At 37.9% G+C, this 25,940-nt stretch overlaps 1 protein-coding gene across 6 annotated transcripts in view; it reads right to left on the reverse strand.

Annotated features, from left to right (window-relative positions):
- Positions 1–4,904: 4,904 nt before the first annotated feature.
- Positions 4,905–25,940, reverse strand: part of Eva1a (eva-1 homolog A, regulator of programmed cell death) — a 54,526-nt gene continuing 33,490 nt past the window's right edge. For all 6 annotated transcript variants that reach the window (XM_047523264.1, XM_047523268.1, XM_047523265.1 and 3 more), the window contains one exon: positions 4,905–6,171. In XM_047523264.1, the coding sequence (XP_047379220.1) occupies positions 5,798–6,171 (374 nt within the window). In that variant the 3' untranslated portion in view covers positions 4,905–5,797. The remainder of the gene's footprint in view (positions 6,172–25,940) is intronic.

Below are 25,940 nucleotides of genomic sequence, written 5' to 3' on the forward strand. Positions count from 1 at the left end.
TTTACTCATGAGCAATGAGTTAGGAGTAAACCTGTTTAGAGATAAGGAGTTGGAAACAGACTACAAGAGCCCTTCCAGTCCTGGATCCAGGAATTTATTTTATCAACTTCTTCTCACATAATGTACAATGTGAATGTTCCTGGTCCAAGATGGCCTTCCATGTGGCCACTCAGAAACCCAGACTCCTTCCATTTTATGGCTCCATTATCCTCTAGAGCCTTGGAATTCTTTGCCAGATTTCCTGCCCACATCCAGCAGAGAGGGAAAGAGAAGAATGAGGATCCTGTGGTAGATTTTATGACCCAGGCAATATAGAAATTGCAACTGTTAATCAGGTAGGCCTGCTACATTCCAACAGGCAGAACTTGGTTACATAGCCACATCTAACCACAAGGGTGACTGGGAAATGGTGTCATCTATGAGCTTCAGGGACCAAGGAAACAGGATTAGACAATACATCACAGTCTTTGCTGCAATTCAGCAAATGGTTTTTGAAAGTATATGATGTGATAAGCTTTGTACATCATTCTGAGACTCAGAAAGAACAAGAAAGACTCCCTGCTGTGAGGCACAAGTAAATAATTTCACAATGGTGTGGTAAGAGTGTGTGTATATACATACGTGTATATATACACATATGTATATATTTATGTATATGCATATACCTAAGAGGGGATTTGTTAGATTGGTGTATAGTTTCAGAGCTGGACAGTCTCACAATGGCTGTCTTCAGGCTGGAGAGGAGGGAAACTGGTAGCTATTCCATCCAAGAAGCTGGAAGTTCAGGACAAAAGTAACTGGTGATAGAGTCCTAGTCTGAGACTGAAGTTCTAGAAGCTCCCTGGAAAGTTATTGATGTGACTCTGCATTCAAAGCCTGAAGAATCTGGAGTTTGATGTCCACAGGTGATGGCAGTAGAAAAAAATATACTGCTGAAGAAGCATCAATTGTGTGTGTGCAAGGTTCCCCCTTCTTTCATTCTTTCGTTTTACCCAGGCTCACATTCAGAGCACATTCAGAGCACATTCAGAGCAGGGCTTCCCCATTCAATTTGCTAATGCACATGCCAATCATCTCTGGACACACCCTCACATACACACAGAAAATGTGTGTTACCAATTTTCTAGGCATCTCTCAATTCAGTCAAGTTGACAACCAAGATTAATCATCACGATGCATAACTTAAAGTTGGGAATGTTTGCTTATTGGTTGTATATATAGACTCAAGGAAATGGAGGTGCCTTGAATGGTCTCAGCTCTCTGACTTGGATAATCCTGTGATTTGTTCATGAACTGACAAGAAATGTAGATATAGTTAGTAGGTCCTAGACAAGGTGAGTGAAGTTAGTCCATTTTCTGCTGTTATAACAGAATAGCACAGAAGTTTATTTGACTCGTGGTTCCAAAGGATGGGATTCCAAGATTGAGGAGCTGCATCTGGTGAGCATCTTCTTGCTGCATCTTAACATGGCATCATAAAACACTTGCAAGAGAGAAAATGTGAGCTGGACTCATTCTTTTTATCAGGAACCCACTACCAGAATAAGGTTATTAATCCACTCATGAGTACAGAGCCCTCATGACCTCTTCAAGTTCCCACTTCTCAACACTGTTACAATGGCAATTAAACTTCAACGTGAGTTTGTAAGGGGCAAATACCACCAAGGAGTTTTCCCATTGTTTATTGTGCAAAAACCACCTAAAAACTTAGTGACAAAATCACCAACAATTTACTATGCTCATGGATTCTGTGAACTGAGAAGTTGCTTCAACTTCTGGAACTTTTATGGGAAGAGTGTATGGTTGGGAATTGAAATCACTTGGAGATTTCTTCACTCATTTCTGGGGCATTGGTGGAGATGAGTGGAAAGCTGAATTCAGAACTGTAGAATGTTTACCAGCATTCCCGTTCTCTAGCCACTAGATTAATAGTATCCCACCCACCCAGCAGTGACAATCAGAATGCCTCCCGACATTGCCAAATATCTCCTGTGGGATAAACTGTCACCTGTGGTTGAAGGTCAATGGGTCATTAATCTAAAACTTTGACAGAATGGGAGAGAGGAGAGAGAGAGAGAGAGAGAGAGAGAGAGAAGAGAGAGAGAGAAAGAGAGAGAGAGAGAGATTTTAATTTGTCAGCATGTAGGTGGTTTATAGAGTCACTGCAATATATATGTCTTAGGATGTGTGGAGTGGAGTGAGAAGATCAGTGGTTCAAGGTTAGAAAGATGGTCCCATCTTGAAGGGGAGAAGAAAGAGAAAGGGGAACATTAAGAAAAAGTAAAAATAAATATCTAAAAAGACAGTAGGAAGTACAAAAAAATCGGTATAGCCACTGTATAGTGGCTACTGAGCATTCTCAGTGTCCTGTCTCCACTCTTCTTACCCAGGCCTATCTTCTGGGACACAATGATTGGTCCATGGTTAGATTCTGTACACACACCAGTCCTTCCCTGTGGTTTCACATTCTATACCATGGAGCAAAATGATACCTTCCTCTTGTATCCTTGCACTGGAATGATATAAATCTGGAAGTGTCCACAATGTGTTCCCTGCCACATGGCAGTGGTTGAGCTGAGTGGTTGAGCACCATGAGTTGACAAAGATCACCTATGCCTCATGGTTTAGAAAGAGGGTCCTATGGAAGTTGGGGAGCAAAGATCATTCCTCATACCTTAAGAGAATTTCCTAGGCTCTTCAAACAACTTATACTTCCTAAAGTTTTCTCAGACTTTTGTCAGCTAGTGCTTCTCTGTGTAATTACGTTGGGGAGCAAAGATCATTCCTCATGCCTTAAGAGAATTTCCTAGGCTCTTCAAACAACTTATACTTCCTAAAGTTTTCTCAGACTTTTGTCAGCTAGTGCTTCTCTGTGTAATTACAAAGAAACAAAGGAACTGCACCAGAAGCATCCCTTCTATTCTATCTCTGTCTTCTGATGATTTCTGAGCTAGAAAAATCCAGAAACTGTGCCAAACACTCACACATATAACCTGTGAGCCATGTGGAAGCTTGATGAGTAGCTAACAATTCAAAAGGCACTATACTGGTACAAGTGTGGGGCAGTTTCATCTGCAATAGAAGGAAATAAAACCAACAGGAGAGAGAAGATGAGAGCTGAAAAAGACCAACCTTTTGATGGCATCTGAGACCCTGAACCCAGTCTTCCCTACAGCCAGATCCAAATCTGCTCCTCAAGGTTTTTGAAACAATGCATCCTCTTAAGGTGAATATCTTTTGGTTGTAAATCCAAGTGTCCTCTATAGAAACTGGAACCAGGAGTGGAGTGATAAACCTAAAATGTGAAACTGGGTGTCAAGATCAGAAGGTTGCAAAGCTGGAATCCTTGCTATATGGAAGTGAAGCAACCAGCAAAACTGTTACCTAGTGTACTATGTGCCTTAGATAAATGTCCCCAGCACCCTAAAAATGGGAACATCATAGACTTGGAAGAAAGGTATCAGAATAGTGGAGTGAGAACTGGTAAAGACAAGTGCTACAAAGTCCTTTGCCCGTACTGTAGCCCCTGCCTAGCAATGGTCATAATCTTTCCCTGCAATTGGATAAATCCTGGAGATGAAAGAACCTCCTGGCTGTTCTACTTTCCTAAAAGGGAGAGACCAAGATAGATGAAGTTAGTCTAAAGCCCCAGAAAAGGTGATGATTCCTGTGACTATTGCCAAAGACAAAAATTGGGAGGGTGAGAATCCTGATCAGAGATGCTGACTGAAGACTCTGGGCACTGTTACTGGTCAAAATAAGGCCATCCAAAATGATATAATCTGGTGAGCCACTCAGGGTTTGAAGCAAACTGTATCATCCCCTCCCTTGGCAACCAAAGATTATGAGTATCATTAAGACAGTCCTCTACACCCTATAACTGAGAGTTGATTGCTAAAGAAGTAGAGACCCCTGATTATCCTCTTAGGCATGCTGACATGGGCAGGGGAGATTCTCCCAGTGGGAAGGCTCTGGAGTATCCAGATAGGCTGACTAAGGAACCTACTCCACAGTAAGAGAAGGGAGCCAAGAGATAGGCAAATCTCATGGTTCCTGTTGATCTGTTTACTAGATATTGCTTCTTCCATTACTAAATATGGTCTCTTCCTTCCCCACCAACTTCCTCTCTCTATATGGGACCGCCATCTTATTTCTAGCCTTAGGTAAGTTTTCTATTCCTCTAACAATAAACAAATACACTGCAACCTATAATGGTTAATTTAAATTGTCAACTTGATTGGATTAAGAGATGCCAAAGATTGAGGATTATGGGTGTATAAATGAGGGTGTGTCTAGGCATGATTGGCATGTAGGATGCAGAACATGTAGGATGTATTGGAGACCCTCCTTAAGTTGGGTAGCACCGTTCAATAGGTTGGAGGCTTGGATGGAATAAAAGTTGGAAGAACAAGGAAGGAACAGCAGATGTAAGTTTTATTCTTCTTCAAAGTGTTTTTGATTGCTGCTGCGATTGCCTGAGGATATCAAACTCGTTCCTTCACTCTTCCAAAGTGATTCTCCAGGGAGTTTCCAAAAGTCTTCAGTCTCAGACTGGGGTAGCATTGTTGATCTCTGTTGTTCTGAGGCTTCAGCATCTTGGACTGTGCAGCTACTGGTTCCTCCAGCTCCCCAGCATGTAGACAACCACTGTGGACTATCCCGCTTCTGGTTGTGTAAGTCAAACTAATAAATCCCCATTTTATAACCATACCTCCTGTTGGTTCTGTTCCTTTAGAGAACCCTGACTAATACACAACCACAACACATAGCCTATAGAAAATGAAATGTCCAAAATTCCACAGGGACAATTTCTCCATTCTAATCCTTGAGGTGCCTGGCAAAAGCCCACACCCACCCATATAGAAGGCTGTCATTTAAGCTAAGTGTCACCACAGAGACAGGCATGAATCAAAAGAGTTTAAGTAACATTTATTTTTTTTATACCATTCTAACTTTGGTTTCCATCCTCAGCTCCCATTTCCATTCTTTTCATAGGAATCCAAAATTTTTAAAAACAACATGTTTAAAATCATGATTATCTGAAGTTATAATAACCTTTCTTCTTTCCAAAGGGGGGAGGAGGTCACACAATTTTAATTCTTATGCAGCATTTTCAAATATGCATGTCAATATATATTTTTTATAAACAATTTATAATTAAAACACTTCATCCTTTGAGGCTGACATTTGCTAGTTCACTGACACATCCCCCATAATACAATAATTCTATTCATTTTAATGAATGAGGTGGGAACTATACTAAAAAATAGGATTTTAATCCCTGAGGTGTCAGTTAAAATGGAGAGATTGCCATTGCAACTCAAGATTTTAAAAATTTAGCCTTAAATAATAAGCATGGATCATGCTCTCTGGTTCACAATCACCTCCACAACATGGAGTCACTTAGAAAACTGCATTTTGGGGCTATTCACCCTGATAACTCCAGCTCTCTTGCTATGAGAATCTTTCCTTTTGTAAAGGAATAACATAGCAATGAAGTCTGTAGAAACTTCTGAGATCCTCAGAAATCAAGAGAAACCATAGTCCCGTTTCTCAAATCTCCATCCACATTGTTGGAGAGGGTGTTTCAGCACCATTCCAAAACCTGGAAATGGATGAGCCAACTTGATGTTTCCTTTTGGAGAGAACCAGTCCTGGTTAGAAAATGGGCACGTCAGACTTCTCTGCCACCAACATTTAGCAGGGCTGGGTTCTGCTCCTTGTGCCCGCCACCATCCCTACAGACCTACTCCCTTCCAGGTGGCTTCAAGAGGTTTTGAGGGTCCCCGCTGCTCCCCTAGTAGTAGCGGTTCAGGCTCCTGGTGCCAGGTGCCTCGGGCTGGCCGTTCATCCAAATCTCCCTGATGATGCGCTCGCGTTCCTCCAGCCGCTGGGCGCGCTCCAACTCCTCAGCGGAAGTGAACACGTTCTTGTTCAAAGTCCTCTCGAAACGGCGGTGTCTCCGCACCGAGAGGTCAGATGCGGTGTCGGAGCTGCCATCCTCGCTGTCGCTGCTGTCACTGCTGCTCTCTCGGTCTTGCAGGAACTTCCTTTTGGGGCGTCGCTGGCAGTCTGTGTGGCAAGAGATCCTCATCACCAAGGCAGCCAGGGTCAGGACCAGCCCGATGCACACGCCAGAGACAAAGTACAGAGCTGCTCGCTCAGGGTTTTCTGGAGGAAGAAGAAGAAAACATTGGAGAAATGGCAACTTCACATAGGACTTTTGCCCAAAACCTCTCACAAGGCTCCAAGCCTTGATGGTTACCAATACTGCCCTCCAATGTGTCAAATCTATTAGTGTAGTCCAAATATTACTATTGACATATGGTGAATCTAGAAAGGATAAAGGGTATACGGGATCATTTTATTCACTTTCAACTTTAATTTTGAAATTATTTCAGAATAAAAAGCTAAAGAAAAACTATTTTAGTACCTACCACATGCAAGCAACTGTGCTTAGGTGCCATGTGTTTAGAAATATATCTTTTTAAAGGCTCTTTTTAACTGTACCAAAAAAAATTGCTCATGAATTTACTCATGCAACCCTCTAAATTACCTTTTCATTACTGTAAAAGGCAACTTCTGAGATGCCCCACTTCCTGGTACGCATGCCCCTGGGTAGCCAGTAGTCTCACCTTAAGGGCTGAACTCAGTGACTTACGTAAGAAACAGGATATGATAAAAGCTGATTCTAAGATTAGGTTGTATAAGACTGTGACCTCATCTTGCTCATTCATATTCCCTCTCTTTCTGCTCACTTGCTCACTCTGATGAAGCCAGATGCCATGTGTATGCTCTCCTCCAGAGAGGCCCAAGTGTCAAGAAACTAAAGGTGGCCTTCAGCCAATATTCTACAAGGAACTGAATGGTGCCAAGAGCTAGCTGGATAATCTTGGCAGGGAATCATCCCTGGGTTGAGTCTTGCAGGAATCATGTTGGAGACCTTGAACAAGAGAACCCACCTAAGCCACCCTGAGGTTCCTGAACCAAAGAAACTGAGAGATAATGTATGATTTTAAATCACTTAATTTTGGGTAACTTAAGTTTGTACACAGGAATAGATAATGTATGCAATCAATCACATGTTTAAAAATCACCTTAGGCATTTAGGAATGATCTCATGAGGTCAACTGAAAGAAGAGTAAGAATCTGAGGTCTTCCTTGGTGAGAGAAGAATGAAATCATTCTGTTGATGAGCAATATGCTTAGTGGGCCCAGTGGTGACCCTTGTAAGAAGTGCTCAATAGGAAGCCTTTGGGTAAGCAGCTGTCCCTTTCTAGGTTCGAGTGAAAACATGGGTACGTGCCTGGCCTGTATCACAGGACAGGCCATGGTCAAGCTGATAGGCTCAAGCTAGACATCAGCAAATTAAATTTCCATATTCCACATTCACTTGTAAGTACGAATCAAAATATCTATAATTTTATGGTTCTAAATAATACAAATGGAATCATAGAAGATGCATTTTTTGCTTTTTAAATATAAGAATATTTCTTAAACAGATTTCCAGATCTGTGTATTTAGGTCAACAGAATTTTTAAATTAGAGCTTTATCATTATTATACATAGTAGTGGGTTCATCCTGACAAACTCATATATGTATGGAAATTGATTTGGTTCTTGATACCCCCCACTTTCCCTCTCCTTTTTTCCTCCTGTCCTCTCTCCCTTCTCCTTCCTCTACTCTACTCAACTTCCTTTCACTCATCTATTAATTTGTGTTTGGCTGTTTCCTTTTGTAATCTTATCCTTCCCTCCCTCTCTCCTTTGTTGTACTATACCTTCTACTTATGAGAGAAAATATTCAGCCTTTGAGTTTCTAATTTTGGCCAATTTCACTTAAAATGATATTCTCCATTTTTGTCCATTTACTGGCAAATGCCATATTTTCATTCTTTGTAATGGCTGAGTAGAATTTCATTTTTGTGTGTGTGTGTGTGAGAGAGAGAGAGAGACAGTTTCTTAATCCATTCATCTATTGATGAGCACCTGGGCTGATTCCATAATTTAGCTATTGTGAATTGTGCTACTATAAACATTGATGGGGTTGTATCACTGTAGTATGCTGATTTTACATCTTTTGGAAAAATACCCAAGAGTGGGATACCTGGGTCATATAGTAGTTCCATCCTTAGTTTTTTGAGGAATCTCCATACGCTTTCCACAGTGATTGTATTGGTCTGCAGTCCCACCAACAATGTACAAGTGTTTCTTTCTCCCCACAACCTTGCTAGTATTTATTCTTGTGTTCTTGACCATTGCCATTCTGACTGGAGTAAGATGAAATTTTAGTGTAGTTTTGATTTGCATTTCCCTGATAGCTAGATGTTGAGCATTTTTCCATGTATTTATTGGTTCTTTGTGTTTCTTCCATTAAGAAGTTAGTTCTTTTGCCCATTTATTTACTGGGTTTGCTTGCATTTTTTTGGTGTTAATTTTTCTGTGTTCTTTGTGTTAATTCTAGCTGGCCAAGATTTTCTCTCATTCCTTTCGTCCTTTCATAAACATTTCCTTTGCTATGCAGAAGCTTTTTATTTCTGGCATCCCACTTATTGATTCTTTGTTTTATTTCTTGTGCTTTGGGTGTCAGGTTAAGGAAGTTGGTGCCAGCATCTATATGATGGAGTGTTGACCCTATGTTTCTTCTAGCAATTGTAAGGTTTCTGGTCTAATTCCTAAGTCTTCAATACATTTCGATTTGAATTTTGTGCAGGTTGAAAGACAGGGGTCTAATTTCATTTTTCTACATATAGCTATCCAGTGTTCCCAGCATCATTTTTAAAAAGGCTGTTTTTTCTCCAAGATATATTTTTGGCACCTTTGCAAATACAGACAGCTATAAAATTGTGGATTTGTCTCTGTCTTCTATTCTATTGCATTGGTTTTCATGTTTATCAGCAGCAATTTATTATTATTATTATTATTATTATTATTATTGCACACTGTTCTGTAGCACAGGCTTATTGAAGTTACTCAATAATTTCTGTAGCATATGAATTGTTTCTAACTTATAACAGGATCAATGCAATAGTCAATGTCCTTACACACATCTCTTTATTGCACATGCAGAATAATTTCTATAGGCTAGTTATCTAGAAATGGAACAGCTACATCAAAGAGCTTAGGCATTTTGAAGTTTTATGTATTCTAAATTGTTTCCAATAAAAGGTTCTGTCAGTCCAAATACAGCATATTGAACCCATGTGTTACTAATCCCTCACTCTCTCTGAAATCCCCATTGAAATGATGGCAATGTGTACAGACAGAAATTATAAGAACAAAGAGTAGAGTGGACAAGAAAACAGAAAACAAGACTAGGAGGTAAAGTAGTCAACAAATGGGACAAGAGTAGAGTGAAGTAACCTGAAACTGAACTTTACCAGCTAATATATCAACAAATGCAGAGAATCCAGGGAGCACAAGCCTTGGGGCCCCAACAGTGCAACAAGGACCCAGATCCACCCTGTTCCATTACAAAAGCAAAGAGCTACAATGGAAACAGGAAGTGGGAGCCCTGGAAACACAAAGGCAGGGGAGAAGCCAAGATGCGATATGGGAGTCTGAGGAAGAAAAGGTAGTTTCTGAGTTAAGAATTGATTTTCTACCACCAGCTGCATCAGGCAGGAATAAGGTCATTGTACTCGAAGCGACAGCTGGTCAGGGAGTCCAGGTTCCTTTCTCTGTCCACACACCCACAGCCCATTAGGTCACTGACCCTGCCTATGTTTCTGTGAGTCTGAAAGGACCTAAGCGATACCTCACTGCTCTGGGCTCTTCTCTAGAAAAGGTCTTCACAGTGTGACACAAGCTAAGAGGCAGACAGGATCCATGGTTTTGAAGAAATTAATTGCCAGACCTTCGCTGGACACTTCCTTTGTTCTTTCCTCTACTGGACCCACCTGAGAAAGCATCTGTGGAGAAGGGATGTGCTCACTTGCTTCACGCCTCCACTGTGGCCCTTCCCGATCCCACCCTCACTGTGCCCTTCCCCCATTGCACAAAAGGCAAGACTGGCTCCGAAACCCTGAACCTTATCACAGTGTGTCGCCTCAAAATACCAAAGTGGCCACCAAGGAAAATAACTTAAAATATAAACGTCAAAGTCAGGAGGCCAGCTGGGCATGGTGGTGCATGCCTGTAATCCCAGTGACTCAGGAGACTGAGGTAGGAGGATGGTAAGTTTGAGCCAGCCTCAGCAACTTTGTAAGACCCTATCTCAAAAAAAAAAAAAAAAAAAAAAAAAAAATTAAGGAATGAAGATATAGCCCTGTGGTAAAATGCCCCCAGGTTCAATCCCCAGCACAAGCAAAAAAAAAAAAAAAGTCACGAGGCAAAAGTGACTGGGCAGTACATCCCTTTCCAACTGTGTTTCCATGCTTACTTTTCAACAAACAGAAGGAAGGCTTAATCAAATTGTCAGCAGATAGATCATTAAAAATAATTTTTGATGACAGATCACTCTGACTTTTGGCATAAAGCACAAATTTAATTCAAAGACTTGAGTGATATCATTTTAATAAAACTCCTTTTGCTCCCATCTATGTATTTATGTGAACAAACTTTCTCAACACCCATATCTATGAAAAATGAAAACTGGAAGAGAATATTCACTGTATCGTACCTCACTCTTTTATTAAGTGATATTTACCCATGAATTAAAAGTTAATGGGGGGATTCATCCATCCCAAGAGATGTCCGTCAGTAAATTTTAATTTTAATATTAAAATTTATATTAAACTCCTTTGTAACTTCCAACTTCATACAAAACACACCTCATGTGAAACTGCTCTTCTTTTACCTCTAATCATCCAAGGTCTCTCTCCCTCTCCCTGTCCCCTGCCCCTTTCTCCTTCCCACTGTTACCTTTCTGCCTGAGGCCTCCCCTCAGCCCACCAATCACCTATGCCCAGGTCCTCTTTGAGTCCCTCTGTGGCTTCCATTCCCTGAATTAATGAGTCTCACTCTTCTCGTCTCTTCCAATCCTTCCAGTCTTACTGACATTTCCCAACAGTTGGGCGACCCCTGCAGCTTCCCAGCTCAACAACTCGATTCTAATTCCTCATGCTTCCATTATATTTTGAAGATAGACGTCAATGAGACATTTCTAACTGTGACTCCTATTACATGGCTTATTGCCTCAGTCCCCCCAAAAAGTAATCTTTGTCAAAGCCTTCAAAAATCAGGTTCCAATCTCCCATGATCATATCCCAAACTCTTCCATAAAAGACTTTACTACAGACAAGCCAAGGGCCTCATTGTCCATTCTTGACCCCAAAACATATCCTCTTCAGATTCATTGCTGACTCCTTTGTTGGAATGCCAGAATGTGGGCCCTCGTGTGCCTTTGTTCACAGTGAATAATTAAGGTTTGATAAAACCTCTCTTACATTAGCATAGTCCTGCTCAAGGTGAGATGCCTTGAACCCCCCTTTAGCACTATGAAACATTCTACACAAGTTTTCTTAGAACGCTACTAAGAAAAACTTCACAGTGAGTGTAAAAATAAGTTATCAGTTTGTTGTGAAAATTCTCCCTTAGGAAAAGAAGAATTTCAAATAATTTCAAATTCTCCTGGAAGGAGAATGGGAAAGGAGAGGGAGGACAGGAGGGAAAAGGAGGGGATCATGAAAATTGATTTTCATGTATGTATAAATTTATTGGGAGGAACCCAACTACTACATATGACTATAAAATCAGTAAATGCTGATTAATTGAGTTGTTTTTACTTTTTGGTGTTAAGTTTTTTGAGTTCTTTATAAATTCTAGATATTATTCCTCTATCAGAAGAGTAGCTAGCAAAGATTTTCTCCCATTCTGTAAACTCTTTCTTCATATTCTTAAATGTTTTTTGGCTGTGCAGAAGCTTTTTAATTTGATGCCATCCATCTAGTAACTCTTGGCATTATTTCCTGAGCTTCAGGGGTCCTATTGAGAAAGTCTTTGCCTTTGGCTGTATGCTTAAATAGAGACTCTACATTTTCTTTTATGAGTTGCAAAATTTCTTGTCTAATCCCTAAGTATTTGATTCATTTTGAACTGTTTTTTGTGCAGTATGAGAGATAAGGTCTAGTTTCATTCTCTTACATATGGATAACTAGTTTTTCCAGCACAACTTGTTAATAAGGCTGTCTTTTTTCTGATGTATGTTTTTGGCACTTTTGTCAAGAATCAGATGACTGCAGATGTGTGGGTTTGTCTCTGGGTCTTCTATTCTGTACCACAGGTCTATGTGTCTGTTTTTATGCCAGTATCATGCAGCTTTTGTTACCAAAGCTCTGTAGTATAATTTGAAGTCGGGTATTGTGATGCCTCCAGCATTGCTTTTTTGGCTTAGAATTGCTTTGGTTATTCTGAGTTTTTTATTCTTCCAAATTAATTTTATGACTTTTTTCTACTTCTGAGATGAACATCATTGGTATTTTGATGGGAATTGCATTAATCTGCATATTGCTTTGGATAGTATGTTCACTTTAAAATATTAATTCTGCCTATCCATGAACATGGGAAGTCTTTCCATCTTCTCATTTCCTCTTCAATTTCTTTCTTCCGAGTTCTATAGTTTTCACTGTACAAGTCTTTCACCTCCTTGGTTAGATTTATTCTAGGTATTTTTTCTTTTTTGAGATGGTTGTGAATGGGAATGTTTTCCTTCTCAGCATATTGACTGTTGTATATAGGAAAGCTATTGTATGTTGAATTTGTAACCTGCTTCTTGGCTGAATCTATTAGCTCTAGCAGTCTTTTGATAAAGTTTTTTGGATCTCCTAAGTATACAATCACATTATCTGCAAACAGTGATAATTTGATTTCTTCCTGTTCTATTTTTGTTCTTCCCCCACCCCCTTTTCTTCCCTAATTGCTCTGCCTAGAATTTCTAGCACTATATATTAAATAGGAGTGGTAAGAGTGAACATCCTTGTCTTGGTTCAGATTTTAAAGGAAATGTTTTGAGTTTTTCCCCATTTATAATGAGTTTGGCTTTGGGTTTTTCATATATAGCCTTTATGATATTGGCATAGGTTCCTTCTATCCTAAGTTTCTTTAGTGTTTTTATCATGAATGGGTGCTGGATTTTGTCAAAAACTTTCTCTACATCTATTGAGTTCATTGATTTTTTTGCCCTTAATTCTATTTATATGGTGAATAGACATAGCAGAAAAGTTTGGGCTACTTCTTAACTTTCCAAACTTGTCACAAGTGGAATCTCTTCTCTTTGTCCCCCCTTTCCCAACATTGGAACCTAAGAATGTTAAAAAAAAAGTGCACAGATATACATATTGCATGCACGCATACACCAAAAGATGGAAATACAGACATGGGAAGAGAGAGAAGGATGAGAAAGGAATAAAGGAAAGGAAAAGAAGGAAAAGGAAGATGGATGACAGCTGGATAGATGATAGACAGATACACAGACGTAAAAAAGGGACTATCATTCACTGAATCTTTGCCAAGATGCAGGATAATCCCCTTGTGCTGGTTATCAACTTGCAACCATTACCACAATCCAGAAAAGTAGGTAAGTATTGTTAGTCTTGTTTAAAAGATGAAACTGAGATGAGGTATGTTCTTGCTTTCACCAGGACAGAAAACTAAACCTGATACTAAAAACAGAAAAACAAATAATTCTGGTTTTCACATCCTGCCCTCACCCAATCTATTACATAGATCTAACCTTGGAGAGCATTTCTGAACTCTATTTTGGAAATTGCTATTCTCATTCTAGCATAACTAATTTATCCCACCTGCCCCCACAGATCAGAAACATCCTCTACATACAGCATCCCAGACACGGACTCCCACAGAAGCCCAGTAAAAGCAACCAGACTGGGCAAGGAGTTTCCTGGGTGTCCCTGAGTCCTAAGCTGATGCCTCAGGGCAGATTTTCATAGCTGATAAAATTTACATTGCACTACTACATCATTTTTCTGCATAAATAAGAACTGGAGCTCTCTGGCGATTTTTTTTTTTTTTCTCTAATACTTTGCTCCAGGTCACTTCCTCTTGGCCAATGATCCACCCTGGTCTTGACCAGATCCAGACAGCTGTTAATTACCCAGGAAGCAGAGTGGGGAGGGCTATTGTTGGTTGTTTTCCCTTAATAAATAAAAATAAATGTATTGCTATATCTTATTTCCTGCAGGGTCATTGTTTTCATGGACAGGAAGAGGCCCTATGTTGAGGTCCTGGGGCTAATATCATCTGCACCCTTGGAGGTCGCATCATGCCCACACGCTCTGCTGGAGTAGATAGCAACAGTCAGCACAGGCTGGGTCCACTGGTATCTGTGCAAGGGTAACCTTTTTCCTTCCTGGGATTTCTTTTTGGCCCCATAGTTTCTAATCCTTTGAGTGGAAGAGATTAAGTTTTTAAGTGGGCTTTAAAGAGAATAACAGGGCTTGTATGGAATCAGGGAGTGCTTAGCATAACCCCTTCTCTCAACACTTAAGGTATTATAAGGATGTCTCTGGGGAATTCTGGCCCACTCCCTAGGAGAGGGAAGACTCCTACTACAGCTTCTGTCCTCTCTGAAATGTTGAAGGAAGCTTCTTCCTCCCCTCACTGAATTGTTCCTTCCCAGGAAGAAGTAGTGGAGAATCTCTGTCCCCACAGGCCAGCCCTGGTGTTGTTCCTTTCATTTCACCTCCTTTATCTTCTTGTCCTCACCTCATAACCAATAAGCACCCTACAAGGAAGCCTCCACTTCCCTAACCCTCATGCTACCCACTCACTCACTTTTCTCCCCTACACTGGGAAATTCCTGTCATTCAGTAGTTATCATGCACTATGCTTTAGATGAGTGTCCCCTAAAGTCCCATGTGTAAGGGCGTGGTCACCAGTCTCTGATGCTATTGAGAGGTGGTGGAACTTTATGAGGTAGGGCCTAGTGGGAGGAAGTTAGGTCCCTGAGAGAGTGCCCTTGAAGAGATACTGGAATCCTAGCCCCTTCCTCTCTCTCATTGCTTCTTGGTCACCCCTAGGTGAACGGGCCTCCTATGCATGTGTTCCCACCATGATATACTCTGCTGCCACAAGCCTAAAGCTACAGGGCCAAGCAGCTATGGACTAAAACTGTGAGCTAAAATAAATCTTTTCTCCTCTTTTTAATTTGATTATCTTAGGTTTTTTTTTTTTTTTTTTTTTTTTTTGCGGTGTGCTGGGGATTGAACCCAGGGCCTTGTGCTTGCAAGGCCAGCATGCTACTGACTGAGCCTTATATATACCGACTGATATATCCCCAGCCCATATCTTAGGTATTTTTGTCACAGTGATGGGAGGCTGACTAACACACTCTGGGACTCAAGGGAGTTAGGGAGAAACCCTGACACATTCTCTAATCTGGCTTTGTCACTGTTGAAGTCAACACAGTATTCTGATGCTTTAATCAGTCCTTAAGTTTGGAAAGAAAGAACAGTGTGATTAATTAGCTCCTGCAATCTAGGCAACACTTTGTGTAGTTATAACTGGTTATGTGACTATTATCTTTCCCATATGATTATGAGACATTTGGAGCCAAATGAATCACTTTGGATTCTCAGAGAATCAAGTATAAGTACATTGCTCATGGAATGTACCTCACAAATATTTATTGCATTAAATCATGAATATAAAATTTCTAAAAGTTCAGTTAATAAATTTACATGTGGATATATGTCTATGTATAGATGTATGTTTATTTATGTTCATGTGTGTATGTAAGTATATATTTACATATATATATATATATATATATATATATATATGTATGTATGATATAACACTAAGGAGAAGGAGAAGGGAATGGAAAAAAGTCATAAAACCACCATAATTTGCAACTGGATATAACTATATAATATGTAGGATAGTGAAGTGAATTTTCTTTTTTTTCTTCAATCAGAATTGCAGGTCATGTTAAGTCAATTTTCTTCTGTTCTTTCCCTGTTATATAAAAATATACATATTTATATTTACTTGGTTATAGTCAGGGTATATATAAAATTCAAACCTTTTTCTCTGGATATATAATTCATAAAATATATAACATTGTTTATATCACTCCATAGTATTTTCCCAATCACATCAATAATGGCTACATGGGATTCCACCCAGTGAATACACCAGTTTATAAAAATGGTTTCCTACCTTTAGACGTTTAGGTTGTTGAAAAAAATATAATGATGGAAGGGATATTTGTGTGTTTAATACTACTTCCTTTTTTGTTTATTAACTGTTTATTTCCCTATGATTAATTCTCAAAAAGGAATCTCTGTGTCAAACAGAATATACATTATTATAGTTTTTGATACACATTGCCAAGTGATCCTTCAAAAGTGGTACATTAATTTTCTTGCCATCAGTCATATATGAGAGTACTACTTTCACCAAACTCTCTTTAACGAAGTGATCTAACATTTAACATTGGGGATGTTCCAATGTTAAACCTTTTCTTTTTTTTAACAAACTGAATATTTGCTAAAAGGTATTTATTCCACAAATTACTGTGAGTCTACAATTCCTTGGGCAGTGCTTAGGGGCTAAGAACACAAAGGTCCTCAAACCTCACATGATTCACAGTACAAAGGGGAATAATAAAATAGAAATGACAGAAATGTCCTTCTGAAATGTCCAAATTTGAGACTAGCATCAGTTGCATTCTGGAGAGATAGTTAGGCCCCACTTACACCAAGCTTATAAGAAACGTGATTTGAATTTTGGCCAGCTACTATATGGTTGGCACAGCTATAGTTGCAGTTACACATGCAGAGAATATCAGTTAAATGAAAATAAATAAATAATCCCCCAAACTTTTGCATTGAAAAATAATTACTATAAGCAAAGTCAAAAGACAAATGGGAAATCAGAAAAAAAATTTGTAATATGTAGGAGGGACAAAACAATAATAGATAAAAAGGACCTAGAAAGCCAGGCATGGTGGCATATACCTATAATCCTTGCAACTCGGGAATCTGGGGCAGGAGGATCGAAAGTTCAAAGCCAGCCTTAGCAAATTAGAAAGGCCCTAAACAACTTAGACCCTGCATCAAAACAAAAAATAAAAAACAGCTGGAGACATGGCTCAGTGGTAGAATGAATCTGGGTTCAAACCCTGTACCAAAAAAAAAAAAAAAAGAACAAAAGCACCAAAAAGAACATTAAGAAAATACTAACAATCGAGAAAGAAAATAGACAAAAGTTATAAACAATTCACAGAAAAAAAATACAAATGACTTCAACACATGAAAAGAGGCTCACTTAAGACAGGGATTGGCATGGTGTCACTTACAAGCCAAATCTGGCCAGCCCACTGTTCTTGTTTAATGAAACACAGCCACATCCAGTCATTCATGCATTATCTGTGTCTGCTTTCAAGCTGCAACACAGAGTTGAGTTGTAAGAAGAGATTGGCCCACAAAGCTGAAATATTTACTTTTTAGGCCTTTATAGAAAACAAATTTGCTGACCCCTGACCTTTAGATGTCATTTTTCATCTATCAGACTGTCAAAAACTCCAAAGGTTTAAAAATACTGCTGTAAGCGCTTCTCTTATATCTTTTAAAGAATAAATTGGTAAAACTCCTAATAATAAAACTCCTAATAATAAATTTGGTGATTTTTTTTCTGTGTAATACATGTTTATTTCACTCTCAAGTAGTCTTTTGTTGTAGAAACATGCTATTTTGCATATTTTGGTAAACATTTCTTTTTATACATAATAGAGCTACATTAATTCATAGGTAGTTTATTTAAAATATCCAAAAGACTCAAAGAAATGTTTATTATTTAATGGATATAATTTTTTTTGTTAGAATTTTTTTAAAGTACAGAATGATAATACATGCTTCTCGTAAATTAAAGAAGTCAAAATATATTAAAAATTAAAACATCTGTATATCCATTATAGATGTATATCAAAACAAAATGTGATTAATATCAATTTCTTAACACACACATATATACAAATGTACACACACTGAAATATTCTTATATTAGGATTAAAAAGGAGAGTAATGGGAATTTTTCTACTAAGCAACTATGAATCTATGAAACTTTCTTAACTTCTTTTTATATTATTTTAAAATTAAGAATTTATTATTAATAAACTTTATTGATTATCTTTATTTTTAATTTATTTTTATTTTTTATTGATTCTTTTTAGTTATACACAACAGTTGAGTTCATTTTGATATAATTGTACAAGCATGGATTATATCTTATTCTAGTTAGGACCCTATTCTTATGGATGTACATTATGGTGTATTTATATAAGTACGTACGAAATTATTTTGGATTCATTCTACTGTCTTCCCTTTTCCTACCCCACCTCCCTTCTCTTCATTTCCCTTTGTCTAATCTACTGAATATTTATTCTCCCCTCTACCTCCTTATTGTCAGTTAGCTTCCATATATAGCAAAAACAATTGACTTTTGTTTTTCTAGGACTAATTTTTTTCACTTAGCATGATAGTCTCCAGGTCCATCAATTTACATGCACATGTCATAAAGACATTCTTCTTTATAGCTGAGTAATAATCCATTGTGTATACATATACCACAATGTCTTTATCTATTCATCTGTTGAAGGGCATCTAGGTTGGTTTCACAGCTTAGCTATCATGTATTGAGCTGCTATAAACATTGATGTGTACATGTTGCTATAGTATGATGATTTTAATTCTTTTGGATATAAACCAAGAAGTGGGATAGTTGGGTCAAATGGTGGTTCCATTCCCACTTTTTTGTGGAATCTCCATACTGCTTTCCAGAGTGGTTGTACCAATTTGCAGTCCCACCAGCAATGTATGAGTGTGCCTTTCTCCCCACATCCACGCCAACACTTATTGTTACTTGTATTCTTGATGGCTGCCATTTTGCCTGGAGATGAAATTCCTTTGTAGTTTTAATTTGCATTTCTTTAATTGCGAAGAATGTTGAACATTTTTTCATATATCTGTTGATCATTTGTATTTCTTCTTCTGAGAATTGTCTGTTCAGTTCCTTAGACCATTTATTGATTGGGTTTTTTTTTTTTTTAGTGCTAAGTTTTTTGAGTTCTTTATATATTTTGGAAATTAACATTCTATCTGAAGTGCATGTGGTAAAGATTCTCTCCCACTCTGTAGGCTCTTTCTTCACATTCTTGATTGTTTCCTTTGCTATGAAGAATATTTTTAGTTTGATGCCATACCATTTATTGATCATTGATTTTACTCCTTGAGCTGTAGGAGTCTTATTAAGAAAGTGAATTCCTGAGCCAATATGTTGAAGTTTTGGGTCTACATTTTCTTCTAGTAGGTGCAGGGTCTCTAGTCTAATGCCTAATCCTGATCCACTGTGAGTTGAGTTTTGTGCAGGGTTAAAGATAAAGGTTCAATTTCATTCTACTACATATGGATTTCCATTTTTCCCAGAACGATTTGTTGAAGAGGCTATCTTTTCTCCAATATATGTTTATGGTGCCTTTATCAAGCATGAGGTAACTGTATTTTTATGCATTTGTCTCTGTGTCTTTTATACTGTCCATTGGTCTTTATGCCTGTTTTAGTGCCAATACCACGCTGTTTTTGTTACTAAAGCTCTATAGCATAATTTAAAGTCTAGGATTGTGATTCCTCTTGCTTCATTTTTCTCGCTCAGGATTGCTTTGGTTATTCTGGGTCTCTTATTTTTCCAAATGAATTTTGTGACTACTTTTTCTATTTCTATGAAGAACATAATTAGAATTTTGATGGGAATTGCACTGAATCTGTATAGCACTTTTGGTAGCATGACCATTTTTATAATATTAATTCTTCCTATCCAAGAACATGGAAGATCTTTTAATCTTCTAAGATCTTCTTAGATTTCTTTCTTTAGTGTTCTGTAGTTGTTTGTTTGTTTGTTTGTTTTGGGGGGTTACAGGGATTGAACTCAGGGCCAATCAATCACTGAGCCACATTCCAGCCCTATTTTGTATTTTATTTAGAGACAGGGTCTCACTGAGTTGCTTAGTGCCTCGCTAAGTTGCTGAGGCTGGCTTTGAACTTGTGATCTTCCTGTCTCAGTTTTCCTAGCCACTGGGATTACAGGTGTGTGCCACCATGCCTAGCTATAGTTTTCATTGTAGAGTTCTTTTGCCTATTTTGTTAGAATGAGTTCCAAGTATTTTATTTTATTTGAGGCTATTGTGAATGAGATGATTTTCCTAATTTCTCTTTCAGCTGACTCATCACTGGAGAATAGGAACACACTTGATTTATGGGTGTTAATTTTGTATCCTGCTACTTTGCTGAATTCATATAGATAAGTTCTAGAAGTTTTCTGGTAGAGTTTTTTTGATCTTCTAAATATAGGATCATGTTAGCAAACAGATACAGTTCCAGCTCTTCTTTTCCTATTTGTATCCCTTTAATTTCTTTCTTTTGCCTAATTGTTCTGGACTATGTTATATAGAAGTAGTGAAAGAGGCCATCCCTGTCTTGTTCCTGTTTTTAGATGGAATGCTTTTAATTTTTCTCCATTTAGAATGATGTTGGCCTTGGGTTTGCATAGACAGCTTTTACAATGTTGAGGTATGTTCCTACTATCCCTAGTTTTTCTAGGGTGCTGTATTTTTTCAAATGCTTTTTTTGCATCTATTGAGATAATCATGTAGTTCTTGTCTTTAAGTCTATTTATGTGGGGAATTACATACACTTCCATTGTTGAACCAACCTTGCATCCCTGGGATGAAACCCACTTGATCATGGTACACAATCTTTTTAATGTGTTGTATGCTATTTGCCAATAGTTCATTAAGAATTTTTGCATTTATGTTCATTAAGGATATTTATCTGAAGTTTTCTTTCTTTGATATGTCTTTGGTTTTGGTATCAGGGTAATACTAGAAAGAGAATTAAAAAATTCAAAATTTTAAAATCTGTAATGAAAAAGGAAATATCACCATAGACACAACTGAAATATAGAAGATAATCAGAAAGTATTTTAAAAATTTATACTCCAATAAGCTAGAAAATCTTGAAGACATTGACAAATTCCTGGAGACTTACAACCTTCCCAAATTGAACCAGAATGATATACAAATTTTAAACAGACTAATTTCAAGTAAGGAAATTGAAGCAGCCATCAAAAGCCCAGGACCAGATGGATTCTCAGCAGAATTCTATCAGATCTTTAAAGAACTAACACCAATCCTCCAAGAATTATCCCATGAAATATAAAAGGAGGGAACTCTTCCAAATTTGGTGATATTTTTGTTAGTAATTTATATATACTTTAATCCAGTAATTGGATTTTTGGAAATTTATTCTACAAATGCACTTGAACATCTGTGTAATGGTATTTACTGCATCTCTCTTAGTTGCACAGATTTGAACCACTGCTACCAGCCAGGGTAAAAAGCACTGGCTAATGGATGGATGGCCCATCTATACAACTGAACAGTATGTAGCTGGATAAAAGAATGAAATAGCTCCATAATATATTGTTCAGCAAACAAAGTGCAAAAGCAAGCGTGTTTGATATGGTACCTATTCCCAAGATAAGGAAGGATGTGACTGTGTGCTTATATTTTCCTACATCTGCATAAATAACTCTGGAAGAAGCCAGGTGTGGTGGCACATGCCTGTAATCACAGTGACTCAGGAGGCTAAAGCAGGAGGATGGAGAGTTCAAAACCAGCCTCAGCAACTTAGCAAGGCCTTAAGCAACTTAGCAAGACCGTGTCTCTATATAAAATATATAAAAAAAAAAAAAAAAAAAAAAGAGATGTGGATCACTTCCGTGGTTAAGCTCCCAGAGGTTCAATCCCTGGTATGGCAAAAAAAAAAAAAAAAAAGAGAGAGAGAGAGAGAGAGAGAGAGAGAGAGAGAAGAAACAAAGAATTCTGGAAGGATACATAAAAGCCTAGCAATAACTCAAGACTGAGAATTGGATGGAGGGGGCTACTCTGAGATTAGACTTCTGACTCTATGTCTTTTTATATTGTGGTTGTTGATCCATGTTTGTTCACTGATTTATTGAGCATCTGAGAGCTTCCAGGCACTATTTTACATTCTGAGGCTACAGAGCAGGTAACAAAAGAAACAAAAATCTCTCTTCTCCTGGGATTTTACATTTTAGTAGGTGAGATTAATAATAAATAAAATATGTAGTATACTAAATGATGATAAGGTATAAGGAGAAGAAAACAGGCAAAGGAGAAAGGTAGACATGAAGTATTGAATGTGTGCTGGCAGGAGGAGGGAAGTAGAGTGACCAAGGAAAAACTCATGAGAAGGTGACTTTTAAGGGAAAACCTAAAGGAATGGAAGAGTGAACCAGACAAATGTATTATCAAATCATTAAATTAAAATTAACAACTATTCCATTTACTCTAATAACTATACTAGAAGTTATTAATGAGATTATTATTGCTAATGAGATTATTAACCTCATTATAAAGTATTATATTCTGGCTTCACTGGGTTTCTTTGCAAATAGTTAAAACAAGGAATGTTAACTCCTCCAATCCAGGTGCTGAGATGAAAGGAAACAAAATACATGGGTAGATAAGATAGCTACTATTTGTAGCTGAAAAATAATCCTATCAGTTAAACTCCACATGTGTTCGGATTTTTTCCCAGAGGTAATGAAGATCCACTGAGGGATTATAAAAAATGAAAAGTAGTGCATCTTCACACCTGCAGTTTGGAACGATCATTTTGCTAGAAAATATGGGCTAAGAAGGAAGACATGAGTCAGAAAGACTGTGGGTGCCATTATGGCAATGCAGGCAAAAGAAAGATGGGGACTTGAACCAAATCGGTGATGACAGGAATAAAGGAGATGTAGGACAGTGAAGGGCAAATGAACTGAACCCTCGAATTGATATGGACCATGAAGAAGATGCATTAAAAGTTAAAAATCATATTTCTGGATTAGGTAATGTCCTAGATAGGTATGATTTAGTCAGCTATTTGGCTGCTGTGACTAAAGGACCTGATCAGAACAATTGTAGAGCAGGAAAAGTTTATTTGAGGGCTCATGGTTTCCGAGGTCTTAGTCCATGGACAGCTGGCTCCATTCCTTAGGGCTCAAGGTGAGGCAGGACTTCATGGTGGGAGAGTGTGGTGGAGGCAAGTAGCTCACTTGTTGATCAGGAAGCAGAGAGAGGGGCTCTACTTGCCAGACAAAAGCATATACCCCAAAGCCATACCCCAATTCCCACCTCCTCCAGCCACACCCTACCCTTCAGTTACCACTCAGTGAATCCCTAACAGGGGATTAATTCACTGATTAGGTTAAGGCTCTAACCCAATCATTTCTCCTCCAAAACTTCTTGCATTGTCTCACATGTCTTGCTTTTGGGGGACTCTTCACATCCAAACCATAATAGTATACAAAAGAAGGAGCTTATTTAAAGAGAAGGATAATATTCCATTTAGATCAGGTTGATTTGGCACATCCAAGTGGTAATTTTCAGGACACTTAAAACTGAACTCACAAAGTCAGAAAATATAGGTGGATGGGAGTTGTTTAATGTATGTGTATTGTAAGTAAAAATATCCTAATAACATGACTTATTACAAAGTAATATCAATAAATAATAGACCACTTTAAAAATACATTCAAGCAAAAGAAAATTAAAAATACACAGAGACATACTCATACAATCTTAGTACCCAGATATAAAGTATAATAAAGTGTGGTTACATTTATATAAGGATATATACAAATAATGGGATTCTACAGCATATGTTCTGTGGTAACAGGTTTTAGCCATTCAAAAGCACATCATGAATATCCTTCTAGTTCAGCCAGGTTCAGCAGGGCACGCCTGCAAAAATCCAGTGACTTGGAAGGCTGAGGCAGGAAGAGCATGAGCTCAAGACCAGACTCAGCAACTTACGGAGGCCCTAAGACACTTAGCAAGACCCTGTCTCAAAATAAAAAATAAAAAGGGACAGGGATGTGGCTCAGTGGTTTTGTCCTCAGAGTAATATTTCTGCCTGATTATTTCCTTGGAAGAAAAGATTCCTAATAGTGGGACTGCTGACTAAAATATATATATAAAATATATATATATATATATATATATAACATATATATGTACAAACTACATATATATAAAATATGTTATACATATATGTAATCTATGCATATTTGAGGTTTTGCTAGATATTGCCAAATCATTATCTAGAGAGATTATAGCAATTTACAATTCCATAAGCACTATATTCAAGTACTCATCTTCCCACACTTTCTCCAAAACTGTCATATACTTAGTCATACAAATCTTTAAGACTTGTATAAATAAAAATGTAAATTGCATTGTTTTTTCCCATTTTCCATTTATTTGCTTGAATTTAAACTGTTTACATTTTACTGGCAATTTGTATTTTTCCTTTTGCAAACTACTAATTGTCCTTTGTCATATTTTCTTTTGTAACACTGTTATCAACTTGTAAGAGCTTCTTACACATTATAAACTTTAATGTTTCATTATTAATGCTACATTTTTTCTTAAAAATGAAAATACGTTTGTCTCTTGTCATTTATCTTTAGTGAGCATTTTGTTAAGCAGAAAAGTTCAATTATTGGAATAGTCAAGGTTTGAAATGACTGTTGTGAAGAACAGGGGCCAGATGTATCAAGAATATATACACAATGGAATATTATTCAGCCATAAAGAAGAATAATATTATGGCATTTGCAAATAAATGGATGGAATTGGAGAATATCATGCTAAGTGAAATAAGCCAATCCCAAAAAACCAAAGGCCAAATGTTTCCCTGATAAGTGGATGGTGATATATAATGGGGATGGGGAGGGTGGGGAGTGAGAGAAGAATGGAGGAACTTTAGATTATGTAGAAGAAAATGAGAGGGGCAGGGTATGAAAATCATGGAATGAGACAACATGACCCCATGTACATGTATGATTACACAAATGGTATGAATCTACATTGTGTATAACCACAGAAACCAAATGATGTACCCCATTTGTGTACAATGAATCAAAATGCAGTCTGTAAAAAAAATAAATAAATAAATAAACAATCTTAAAAAAAGAATCAAATAGAAAAACTAAAGCACCATGTGAAAGGCTTGCTGAGAGGGGAGACCATGCATTTGTCCTGGCTTTGACCTGCAAACTGAAGCAGAGCTTGGCAACATGGTTACAGAGGGAGAATGGATGTCCACATAGTAATTCTGTACAAAGATTCAGAAAGTAAAACCAGCCCTTCCCCAAAGGAAATATAATCAGAACCTAGTCCCTTCCTTTTCAAACAACATCCAGAAACACCAGGAAAAACAAAACAAGAGCAATCTATCAAAAATTTAAAACTCTTTCAAGCAGCACAGGAGCAGTTTGGTCTTTTAAATCATGGAGCATTTCCGTATATTTTTAAATGTCTCCTTTTATATTAAGAGCATCGAGTCTCCAGAAATGGTCTTAAAGAGAAAGTCAGCCATCTTCCTAAAGCATCAACTTTGGAAGGGGCAAACATCAGACCCTTTCAGGCTGTCATACCTTCAGTATCCCTCTCTGCCGGAAGAGTATCACCACCTCCGACAGCCCCCAAAACACAGAATGAACACGCACGCACACACACGTGCACATACACATATATATGCAGAGAGAGAAAGTGAGCAGGATTCACTCAGGGTTTCATCTATTGGTTTAATTAAAAGCTGGACAAGGGAATGAGCTAGTCATGTGTATTAGCTAGTGTTTTGTTAAAGTAACAGACCACATGGATAGGACAAGAAGCAACTTGCATTAGGATTCTGCAGAGGAACAAAAGCAGCAGAATATATATACATATATATATATATGTATATATATATATATATATATTTGGGAATTTATTAGATTGGCCTACACTGTCAGAAGCTAAATAGTTCCACAGTGGCTGTCTGCAGGCAGGGAAAGCAGCTGCTTCTTAATCCAAGAAGCTGGAAGCTTCAGAAAAAGAGATACCAATCATGCAGCCCCAGTCTGAG

Source organism: Sciurus carolinensis, chromosome 13, assembly GCF_902686445.1.
Source record: "Sciurus carolinensis chromosome 13, mSciCar1.2, whole genome shotgun sequence".
In the NCBI taxonomy this organism is placed as follows: domain Eukaryota; kingdom Metazoa; phylum Chordata; class Mammalia; order Rodentia; family Sciuridae; genus Sciurus; species Sciurus carolinensis.